Source organism: Hordeum vulgare, chromosome 6H (genome assembly GCF_904849725.1).
Source record: "Hordeum vulgare subsp. vulgare chromosome 6H, MorexV3_pseudomolecules_assembly, whole genome shotgun sequence".
In the NCBI taxonomy this organism is placed as follows: domain Eukaryota; kingdom Viridiplantae; phylum Streptophyta; class Magnoliopsida; order Poales; family Poaceae; genus Hordeum; species Hordeum vulgare.
Genome location: NC_058523.1, coordinates 70798812 through 70810467, shown reverse-complemented (window position 1 = coordinate 70810467; position 11656 = coordinate 70798812). Strand labels below are relative to the sequence as shown.

The 11656-nt window shown below is 48.0% G+C and overlaps 3 protein-coding genes across 3 annotated transcripts; 2 read left to right on the top strand and 1 right to left on the bottom strand.

The window, feature by feature from the left end:
• Positions 1-235: 235 nt before the first annotated feature.
• LOC123403347 lies at positions 236-1288 on the bottom strand. The gene is made up of 2 exons (XM_045097290.1): positions 1199-1288; positions 236-1047 (listed from the first exon to the last, which is right to left on the bottom strand). The coding sequence occupies exons 1-2, from the start codon at positions 1217-1219 to the stop codon at positions 580-582; spliced, it is 489 nt and encodes a 162-aa protein (XP_044953225.1). The 5' UTR covers positions 1220-1288; the 3' UTR covers positions 236-579.
• LOC123405114 (scarecrow-like protein 3) lies at positions 1244-1730 on the top strand (the record flags this gene model as incomplete). The annotated part of the gene is made up of 1 exon (XM_045098942.1): positions 1244-1730. A coding segment is annotated over one exon (486 nt), but the record flags the coding sequence as incomplete, so codon positions are not given.
• A 4512-nt stretch (positions 1731-6242) lies between these two features.
• LOC123403939 (VIN3-like protein 2) lies at positions 6243-11231 on the top strand. Its single transcript, XM_045097846.1, has 4 exons — positions 6243-6414; positions 7992-8676; positions 9148-9455; positions 9536-11231. Exons 1-4 carry the CDS (start codon positions 6396-6398, stop codon positions 10774-10776), a joined length of 2253 nt encoding a protein of 750 aa, XP_044953781.1. The 5' UTR covers positions 6243-6395; the 3' UTR covers positions 10777-11231.
• Positions 11232-11656: the final 425 nt, after the last annotated feature.

Sequence of the window (11656 nt, the reverse complement as noted above, 5' to 3'; positions counted from 1 at the left end):
CTTACTTGGAACTATGGGAACTTTATCGTCGATGAATTACTACCGACGGCTTGTTGCACATGTATGTTGGAGTAAATACTTGCACTACGTATACGTACTCGTGCGCTATACATGATCGATCGGCGGACCGGTGGATAGACGTACGTACGTATGTACGTGGCCGTGGACAGAAATACATCCGGGGGCCAGCTAATCGGTACGTAGTACCGCTGTTTTTATATCTATCTAAGCTAGCTAGGTAGCAACCATATTGTATTAATTGGTCTATGCACACCTACATGCATGTGCGCACGTACAGCAGGTTACACTGCAAGGCAAAATGAACAAATTTAACCTCTTTGTAGAATAAATTCACAGACTGAACCTAGCTGAAAAAAATTTCACCGAGCTGACTCTTTTGTGTGGCGTCCGACGCGTAGACGCCACACTACACTATGTGACGCGTAAACCATCGGCTCCACACAAAAGGGTCACGCTAGCGCTGCAGGGCCCACCCCCGGCCGTGTGACGCCTAAGGCTCGGGCGTTGCATATGCTGCAGTGTGACGCCGAGCGCCTAGGCGCCACACATGCAGCTCCGCTACCCTGTGATCCGGTGACGACAAAGCAGATGGAGGGGTCGAGCGGAAGAGCGGGAGCGAGGCGGACTGGGGCGACCTAGAGACGGGCAGCGGCGGCGGCAACAGCGTGGTGTCGTCGCTCGCGGAGGCGCGTCCATCGTCTGGGTCGTCGGTGGCCGGCAGCAGTCATGGCGATTTGGAATCGGGACAAGGGAGGCGTCGCGCAGTTGGAAAGCGGGATTTGTTTGGCCTGACGGCGCGTGATCGCACATGTGAGCAAGTGAGCGTTGCTGCCGCTGCCGCTGCCGATGCGCCACCGCAGTCCTCCGTCGGTCGACAGCTTCCGGAGATTTGGCAGCGTCGCTTTCCCTCGTGCGAGGCCAGCCACACATGCATCTGTTGTCCACTTCGGGAGCGCATTTGAGCTGAATCTCTTGACCCCCGGCTGTGAAAAGACGCAGATCAATACGGGTTTTTCTCCCGTCATCCTGCAGAAAGATGTAGAAGCTTGCTGATGGCTGCAGCACTGGGCTGAACCAGAGGAGGTCTTGCTTGCAATTTTGGAACTAGCTTTCATTCATGTGACCACACAGATTCAGAATTTTCATGGACCAGGTGATTCAGAATTCGGAAGTTTACCAGCATACTCCACTGCTGCATTTACTCCTGGGCCTGGCCACCTGACTACTCCACAGCAGCCTGGACTCCTCAGGGCTGTTGTTCCCGTCCACCTCCCGCGCGGACGCGTTCCTGGGCGCGTTGTGTGGGCTGTCGCCCAAGGTGATAGTGGTGGGGAAGCAGGAGGCGAGCCACAACTACTGCGCGGCGCTGTTCGACCGCCTGGAGGTGGGAGCGGCGCGCGGGTCTGTGGAGTGCGCGCGCGCCGAGCGATGGCTCCTGGGCGAGGAGCTCAAGAACATCGGGGCCTGCGACGGCGCGGAGCGGCGGGAGCGGCACAAGCGGCTGGACAGGTGGGCTAGGCGCATGGAGGGCGCCAGCTTCGGCCGCGTCCTGCTCAGCTACTACGCGTTGTTGCAGGCCCGGCGGGCGGCGCAGGGGCTCGGCTGCGACGGCTTCAAGGTCCGCGAGGAGAAGGGCATCTTCTTCCTCTGCTCGCAGGACCGCGCCCTCTTCTCCGTCTCCGCATGGCGCGGCCGCCGCTTCGACTGACCGCCGGCCGACCGGCCGTCTAGATTCCGCCGCGGGCTGCATAATGCATAAGTGCATGTGTGACTGCAGCATGTGCAACGCCCGAGGCTTAGGCGTCACACGGCCGGGGATGGGCCCTGCAGTGCCAGCGTGGTCCTTCTGTGTGGCGCCGATGGCTTAGGCGTCACACAGTATAGTGTGGCGCCTACGCGTCGGGCGCCACATAAAAGGGTCAGTTCGGTGAATCTTTTTTGAACTAGGTTCAGTGTGTGAATTCATTCAGCAAAGAGGTTAAATTTGTCCATTATGCCGGCGTGTATATGAGATCGTACCACCGCTATGTTTAAAAAGGAAGTCTCCTGCTTTACATATTTCCGTGACTTCTTTTATTATACTCCTACAACTTGCTACTAGTAATATATCCACCACGCACTAGCGCTAGCTCCTAACCTACACCCATATCTTTTGCGAGGCTAGACTACGTACGTACTCCTACAGTAGTAATATTCCACGTCGCTGTCCACCGAAAAGTATTTTTTTAGCAGCCATGGAAATTCGAAAATATGTTGTCAGAAGTTGTATTTCATCGGACGCTACTACTAGTACGTCGTTATTATTGGCAACGACCGATCCACAACGACAGCCCGGAAGATCGAAGAAGATGATGCCATTGCCAGCATGCAACACAGACAACGGCTAGCGCGGGAGCACCGTGGCCGTCCGATCCCGCCGAATCGCTTTGATCGATCAGCCGGCGCTCCCTCCCACGAGCCTGGCTAGCCCCATGCATTGCAATTGCATGAGACAATTGCCGTGTCCCCACCTACAGAAAAAAATTAGCGCCGGTTCGCCGTGAGATTCCGCTTTCATGGACTTGATTATGCTTCCGCGATGACGGGTGAGGGTGATTAGCGCACAAGCCCTCAGGCCATCCCGTATTGTGTTTCGCGCCCACGGTTATATATGGAGTAGCTTAAATGCCATGATGAGGAGTAATTGAAAATGGACACGAACGACATGTCACGGTCGCATGGTATTTTTTTGGCGTAGTATGAGAGGGTGCTTGGATCCAAGGGACTAAAACTAGTCTGACTAAAACTAGCCTCTTTAAGAGGCTAAAGTTCCAAGCACCCCTGACTAAAGAGAGGCTAAAACTAGTCTTGAGGCTAAAATCTTTTAGTCAGGGGTACCCCTACTAAAATGTGCATTAGTCCTCTCTCTCCTCATTTAACTCCTCATGCAAGTTCCGGATTGGAGGGTTTGAAGGATAATAAATGCTCATTAACTTGATTTTAGTCTCTTTAATACTTGGATCCAAGCATGGGTGAGACTAGCAAGTTTTAGTCTCATTACTTTTAGTCATGGGACTAAAACGTATCCAAACACCCTCTGAGTCTCGAAGGGAAAAGAAGAAGCACTCATAAATTGTGGATATGTTGGCTAATCAGGGGGACAAAACGTGCCGACCCTTTCTATCTATTGATGACGACACGAGGTTGAGTACGCCGCTTGCGCTAGATAAACACTGACATCACCGTATTTGGTGAGACGTCATGTTGATAAATGGATAACGTTGATAACATCACACACATATTGAATTTCACATGGTTTCTTTGCTGGAAAAAAAATAAGAGGCCAATCATTAGTGTGGTGTAAATATATAGATGAGTTTGTCTACTTTTGACATATAGCTAGGAGGCTATGGATAGCTGAATAGCTCGAATGCCTCTCGAACTGAAGGTGTTTCCATGGCAAATGCTTTGAAATAGGCTACCCACCTCGGTTAATATAGTTAAACGAAACGGCCTGTCCGTTGGCCTCTGTGTTGTGTGTGCGACACCGAACATGCAAATCACGTGCTCTTTAGAAGCCATCTTGCTAAATTAAACACGTTTTTTTTTGGTATTACAAGTCTTCAAGGGAAAGAAAACACACACACACAATCTGTGGTTAGATGGGCTATTCGCAATCGATGGGACGAAGCTTGTCGAGGCTCTTTACGTATTCATAACAGCACAAGGTTGAGTATGCCGCTTGCACTAGATAGGTACTAGCATCACCATATTTGTCAAGATGTCATGTTGATAGATGGACAACATTGATAACGTCACACAGAGTGAATTTCACATTGTTTCTTATGTGGAAAAGCAGACGATCAATCATTAATGTGGTATAACTAGATGGTTTTTGTCTAAACAAAATAATGCCATTGCACTGTTTGGTACAGTATACTTGTTTTCTAACCATGTATTGTGTTTGTGCATGCATGTCCTTCCCATGTGACTACCATTGACATATATATTGATACAATGGATAAATCATGCATTACATTTTATATTCAATTGATATATCATACGATAGGCACACTCCTTGAAAGTTAGATGGATAACAAGCGATGAATATAAGATAATTTCATGCCCTTTGTGCCTGTTTGTGTGTGAAAATGGACATAAATTCACATAGTACTATTCAATTGCCTCGTCGAGGAGTGAAAAGTAGACAAGCCATGAGTGGCATGGTTGTCTAACCTTTGCCTAATCAGAACCAGCTAGGTTCAAAACTCAAAACGGTTTAGGTCGCGAGGCGACAAGAGCATAGAGCATGCGTATGAGTGTGAACGTGTGAGCCAGTCTAGTCGAGAGTTCCACATGCTTGGAAAGGACCGGGCTGCCTTTTGATTGGGTTGTGATGGGCTTAACCCTAGGCCCCATACATAAATCTATGTAGGTAAGGGTAAAAAAAGTTCCTAGGGCCAGCTAGCGAGGGTCCAGCTCTTCTGTTGGTTGCACGCTACTGGATAGCAAATGGCATCGGCTTATTGGTTGAGATGTCGTTTCAATAGACAGAACAAATCGAGAAATGCGAATTCGCTGTATCTGGAAAGACCGAAGAGTATTAATGCCATACAATTGATCTTATTTTTCAATACTAATGACGATATTGTGCTGTAAGAAAACAAGACCAAACATATGAATTCATAAAATATATTTGTTTTCTAGTCATGTATTGTGTTTATTCATGAATCTCCTTCCTATATGACCATCATTGACATATATATTGATACAACAAATAAATCATACATTAAACTTTTTGTATTCAATTGATCTGTCATACGATAGGTACACTCCTCGGTAGTTAGATGGATAACAAGCAATGACAATAAGATAATCTCATGCCCTTTGTGCACGTGGAAGATTGTATTTTGTGTGTGACAATAAACATAGCTCCCTTTTATTCAAATGCCTCGCCCAGGTGTGAAAAGTAGACAAGCCACGAGTGGCATGGTTGTCTAACCTCTGCCTAATCAGAACTAGCCATGTCAAAACTTAGAAATAGTCTAGGTCGTGAGATGACACGAGCATAGAGCATGCGTATGATTAGTGTGATCGTGTGAACGAGTCTAGGTGAGGAGTTCAACACACTTGGAAGGGATCAGGCCGCCTTGTGACTGGGCTGTGATGGGCTTAATCCTAGGCCCAATACATAATATGTGTAGGTAAGGGTAAAAAAGTTCCTAGGTCTAGCTGGCGACGACCCAACTCTGCCATTGGTTGCATGCGGCTGAATAACAGCTGTCATCACCTCATTGGTCGAGATGTCGTGTCGATAGACGAACCACGTCGATGGCACTGCACGCGGCGAATACATCATATGTTAGCTGAAAAAGCGGAAAAGTATTAATGCGATACAACTGGACGCGATTTTCCAAATAAATGACGATATATTTTTTGGCGAAAAGATCCTCAGATCTATTAGCCACCGATTAGTACAAGCCGACCATAAAAGATAAGATATTAGAAATCAGGTCCCTAGGAAGTCTCACGTCTCTATCCTACTACTTGAGCAAACCTCCCATCGCCAGATTCCGACGAACCTTCTAAATTTACATGACTCGGAATTCTTTGCTGCCAAACAACATGGAGGATAATAGGAGGTCGTCGACCCGAAACCGACAATGACAATGTTGTGCCATGGAAAAAATAAATCATTTTCTTCCAAACGGATGAACTCATGCAATATATTTGTTTCATCTTTATGCATCATGCATGTATTATGCACAGAATGTCCTTCACACATGACTGTTGTTGACATATAAGTATATGTTGACACAATAGACGAAATCACACATCAACCTTTCTTTCTTCTTCTTCTTCTATCCAACTGAGGCGAAGGTAGACAATCTCTCATGCATGCCTCCCTCCTTTGTGTATGTAGAGGGTGAACACAACGACCTCATTATTTGGTGTGAGAATTCATTCGTTCGGGTGTGAACACGGCACGGTTGTTAAACCGTGCCTAACCAAAACCAGCTAACGCTAACCGCTCTCCGTTTCCCCGTGTTGACCCCCGCGCGATCACACCCGCCTGCCCTCTCGGATACGGAAACTCTGGGACTTGGGAGGGAGGAGCCGTCGGCGAATACGCGGGAAGGCGGGGGGCGGGACGCAAAAGCGGCGCTTTGATATCCGTGCGGCTGGGAGTTAACCTCGCGTGCTCGTACTACATACGGGGCGGGGGTAGAGAGAGAAAGAGAGAGAGAGAGGGGGTAGCAGAGGAGAGGAGAGAGAGAGAGGGGGAGGGTAGCAGCAGCTGGAGGAGGAGGAGGAGAGCTGAGTCCACGTGAGCCGAGCGGAGGAGGAGGCGGAGGAGGAGCGAGAGATCCCGCTCTCCCTCCCTCTCTCCGGCCATGGATCCTCCCTACGCAGGTCAGCGCCTCCGCTGTCTCCATCTCCCCGTCTATCTCCCTGCCATCTGGCCCGTGGGGCCGTCGGCGGCGGCCGGCCTAATGCCGCGCCGCTCGATCTGTCCGTCCGGCCGCCGAATCCGCCGCCTGGGCGGCGCGGACTGGTTCCTCCGTGCCGCGAGGTTCCGGCGAGGCCTCCGGGCCAGTTCTCCGCGCTTCGCGGCGGCGGACGCGCCTCCGGCCCGAGATTTGTCCGTCCTCGCCGGAGGATTCGTCCCCACGGCGCGCCCCGTCGGTTAGCGCGCGGTGAATTCGATAGGTAGCGGTGCTAGTACTAGTCGTTGATGCGTGCGTGCGTGCGTGGCTGTACCGGTGGTGGTTGGTGGGCGGTACGCCGGGGCAGGGCAGGGCATGGGGTCGCGGGAGGTTTTCGCCGGCGGCAGCGCCAGATTCGGCGCTTGCATGCGGCGGCGGCCACGCGCATTGCGCTCCTCGCGTCCGCGGGACTCCGCCGGGAACAGCGTCTCCCTGGCTTTACGTCGTTTTCCTGGGATTTACGTGTCGACGTCTGGTTTCGAGGGGAAAGGCTCGGCCTTTTGCCCGGCGATTCGGTTCCTAGGGCGTCCATTGGACGCAGCCGGCCTTCTGTTCACATGCATGTGGATGGTTTTATCTGCTTTGCGGATTTTGTATGGATGGCAGCGGTTAGCGGGATTAAATCTGTTAGGATTCTCGAGGGTGGTGGCAGCCTCCAGCGTGCCATGTCAAGCTGCTGTCAATGGGCGCAAGTAGATGGCTTCCTTATGCCAACCCTGGTTTGTGGTTGTTCATGCTGTTTATGTTGGGTGGTGTATGGAGCACAATGCACATGTCTCCACTTGATGTGCCTGTGTCTGGTGCCAAGTTCTGAACCTTTGTAGACACAATGGCATTGCCAGTCGTAACCCAAAGTTACAGAAGGGGCTCGAAAGAGTTGATTGTTGTTGGGTGCATTTCGAGTTTGTATAGCATCGCAACATCTTCCTGAAGGTTACTACTCCCTCTGTACCTAAATAATTTATTAATTTTAGGTACAGGGTGAGTATATTTTTTGGGTACAGAGTGTAGCACCGGAAGATCTTCCAGAAAGTTATATTTTTACAGTATGCAGTATGGCATTGTAGTCAGTGCCCGCAGCTTTTGATTGGCTAGTGTTGCACATGACTGCACTTGTTATGTTGTGTACAAACTAAACTAACCTAACTGTGATATATTGCGTATGTAAAGATTCTAATGCCTTAAATTGAGTTTTTCTTGCGTGTGTTCTGCTTGTTAGTAGCAACTGGCGAAATTACCATCTCTCATTTGCCATGCTATTTCTTGTGACATATCTAACTGATATTGAGTTGTATATTTTTCCGTTCTCAAGTTGGACATTGTTGATACATTATTGTCAATGTGGATGTTTACAAAGTTTGTTTGGTATATTGTTCTCAACCTTCTGGATGCGCAAGCATATCTGGTTGTGCATCTGAAATCTACTGGTGCACTATATTGATTAAAGTACCTATTAATCGGGTTGTGATATACTAATATGATTCAGTGTATCCTTTTCTCCAGGAGCTATTATTGAACCTGCTAAATGCCGATTGATGAGTGTGGAGGAAAAGCGGGATCTTGTTCGTGAATTATCAAAGAGGCCACAAAGTGCTCCTGACAAACTACAGTCATGGAGTCGGCGTGATATTGTGGATATCCTTTGTGCTGATCTCGGAAGGGAAAGGAAATATACTGGACTATCTAAGCAGAGAATGCTGGATTATCTCTTCAGGGTGGTGACTGGCAAATCATCTGGCCCTGTGGTGCATGTGCAAGAGAAGGAGCCAACTCTTGATCCCAACGCAAGTAACCATCAGTACCCCGCGAAACGTCAAAGGAAGAGTGACAATCCATCACGATTGCCAATTGTTGTCAACAATCCGCTAACCGCTGTTGTACCCGTGCCAATTAATAATGTGCGGTCCTGCCGAAATGTAGCATGCAGAGCGATTCTTAACCTGGAAGATAAATTTTGCAGACGCTGTTCATGCTGTATATGTTTCAAGTATGATGATAACAAGGACCCTACAGTATGGTTGTCCTGTAGTTCAGATCATCCCATGCAAAAGGATTCTTGCGGGTTATCATGCCATCTTGAGTGTGCTCTCAAGGATGGAAGAACCGGCATCCTGCCGAGTGGCCAGTGCAAGAAACTTGATGGTGCTTATTACTGCCCTCGCTGTCGGAAGCAGCGTGATTTGCTCGGGTATGTATTCTGGGGCATTTTTTATTTATTCATGCAGGTTTTCAGTTCTAAATTGGAAAAGAAAAGTAATTTAGATTGTTACTTCACTGCCTTAGTTTGTTTATTACGGCATTGCTTGCGCTGATTTACAGTTAAGATAAATGCATTTTGCATCTGCTGCACGTCTGTTAACAAAGAATCCTGTTAAATGATTACCTTAGTAGTTTATTCTAAAGTAGTTATATATTAAAAGAGCTTGATGAAGTGACTTTCTAAACAACCCAGTACAATGTACTTCTGTCATATATTTGTATTCATCAAGTTTAGTAGTCCATTTTCCATACAATAGCAACTCTAAAGATTTCTGATCCATTTTCCACTGCCCATTGCTCTGTTTCCTCTTGTTTGAACGTTTGAATCATAATTAGTCTGTCCTTTTAGTAAATTATATCTTGTTGAGCAATAATATGACTGTTTAATGTCCTTGTTCAGGTCCTGGAAGAAACAACTAGTGTTTGCTAGAGAGGCTCGGCGGCTGGATATATTGTGTTACCGGATTTTTCTGGCTCATAAGGTCCTCTTCTCGACGGAGAAGTACTCGATCTTGCATAAATTTGTTGACACAGCAAAGCAGAAGCTTGAGGCTGAGGTTGGATCTGTAGCCGGGTATGGAAATATGGGTCGTGGAATTGTCAGTCGGCTTACTTGTGGTGCTGAAGTTCAGAAACTTTGTGCTGACGCACTAGATGTGATGAAGTCTAAGTTCCCAGTTGAATCTCCTACTAACTCACAATTTGAGCGTAAGTTTCGAGTTGCGTCACATTAGATCTCTAACATATGGAAATGATGATATTAACTTTGTGCATCTTTGCATCTTCAGGATCCAAGATGATGCCATTGAGCTTCATGAAGTTTGAACCTATAACGCCTACATCTATCACTGTAGCTTTTGATTTGGGTCGATGTCCTTATATCGCTCAAGGGGTAACTGGCTTTAAACTATGGCACCAGGTGGAGGGTACAGGATTTTACTTGGCAAACCCAACTGGCATCGTACCTGTAACGTCAAAAACATTTGTTGTCACTGAACTCACGCCAGGTACATGCTATATTTTCAAGGTAACTGCATTCAGCAACTCCAGTGAGTTTGAGACATGGGAAGCCAGGGTATGTACAAGCTCTCTGAAAGAAAATGACCTGAAGGGTTTGGTTCCAGGTGGTGCTGGATTAGTAGACCAAAATAACAGGAGCCCAAAGACAAATAGTGGTGGTCAATCTGATCGTTCTTCAGAGGGTGTTGACTCAAACAATAATGCAACAGTGTATACTGATCTTAACAAGTCACCTGAAAGTGATTTTGAGGACTGTGAAAATCCTGAGATCCTTGATTCAGACAAAGTGCCTCATCACTCCAACGGGCCTAGCAATAACTTGCAAAACATGCAGATAGTTGCAGCTAGGTTACCAGAGGTCACTGAACTGGAGGAAGCTCCTGGGCTCTCAGCATCAGCTTTGGATGAGGAGCCTAATTCAACAGTTGAAGCTGCTTTACTTAGGGAGTCATCAAACTCAATGGAGCAAAACCAAAGAAGCGAAGTTCCTATATCACAGGATGCATCAAATGCTACTACTGGAGTTGAGTTGGCGCTTGTTCCTCGATTTGTTGGCTCTATGCCACCCACTGCACCAAGAGTCATGGAAACTGGTAAGGAGACTGGTGGAAGGAGCTTCAACACGAAGCCTTCTGACAACATCTTTCAGAATGGCTCTTCAAAGCCCGAAAGAGAGCCAGGGAATTCGTCGAACAAAAGATCGGGTAAATTCGAGGATGCTGGCCACAAGGATGGATGCCCTGAAGCAACTTATGAGTACTGTGTCAAGGTGGTGAGGTGGCTGGAGACTGAGGGCTATATTGAGACCAACTTCAGGGTGAAGTTCTTGACATGGTACAGCTTGCGTGCTACCCCGCACGATCGGAAGATTGTCAGCGTGTACGTGAACACCCTCATTGATGATCCTGTATGCCTCTGTGGCCAGCTCACCGACACCTTCTCGGAGGCGATCTACAGCAAGAAGCCGCCTTCAGTCCCCTCTGGCTTCTGCATGAACCTGTGGCATTGAGCGCGATGGAAGCTGTTACCGCCTTGTCTTTCCGGGGAGGGTGCGTGTCTTGGTCCCATTCTTTGGTAGCTGATCGATCGTTGCATTGATTCTTCATTGGAGATTTCATTGAAGCAGTAGTTGACTTATATACAATGTGTTGTTGGTTGTAACCTTGTCTGTCTGTCTGTCGGCTGTTACCGTAGGAGGTTTATTTTACCTGGTACCTTATTTCATCTCTTGTGTTACTCCCTAGTCTGTCTGTTGCTCATGCTATCATGGTTAGCGTGTGCGCAAGTCGTCGTGAGTTGCATCGTCTCATGCTATGATGGTGGCATGAGGAGTTGCGCAAGTCGTCGGTCGGTTTAAAGTATGGAACATGAGTTGTGCTAGTTGTCGGTCGGGTTAAAAAGCATGGAACATGAAATCTTCTGTTTCCAACTGTTGCAAGAAGAATGATTCTTATGTATGCTGAATCTGGCTGAGTTTCTACCGTGTCCTGTCATTAAGGTGATTGGTTTATATTTCTATCTGAGTTTGCGGCTCCATTGGTATGCAGAGCTTTGCTTTCGATTTCTTTGCTTCCTGTCTACCTGTTGGACGTTTGTTAGTCTGTCTGCTGTTCATTGACGCAAAGTCCGAGAGGTACATTGCTGCATCAAAGAGAGGTAGTAGGATCGATCAAGGACATGTGGTTGGAATAGGATCGATCAAGGACATGTGGTGGGAATGGCGGCTGCCGTCGGCCCTCGACGGTTAGAAAGACGCAGGCGACCGGGTGCTTGCCGTCGCCCGTCTAAGGCGATGGCGGGTAGAAAGAAAGACGCAGACGACCGGTTACACGATGATGCAGGCCCTTGCACTGCAGGATATCAACGAATTGATTTGAGCCCATAAATTC

What these genes read in the sequence shown, in the direction of transcription:
- LOC123403347 (XM_045097290.1), bottom strand. Translation starts at nt 1,219, where the DNA reads ATGCAGCAGTGGAGTATGCTG. An exon ending in TGCAGCAGTGGAGTATGCTG is followed by an intron (nt 1,048 to 1,198) that starts GTAAACTTCCGA and finishes ATCTTTCTGCAG; the next exon opens with GATGACGGGAGAAAAACCCG.
- LOC123403939 (XM_045097846.1), top strand. An exon ending in AAGCAGCGTGATTTGCTCGG is followed by an intron (nt 8,677 to 9,147) that starts GTATGTATTCTG and finishes GTCCTTGTTCAG; the next exon opens with GTCCTGGAAGAAACAACTAG. An exon ending in TACTAACTCACAATTTGAGC is followed by an intron (nt 9,456 to 9,535) that starts GTAAGTTTCGAG and finishes TTGCATCTTCAG; the next exon opens with GATCCAAGATGATGCCATTG.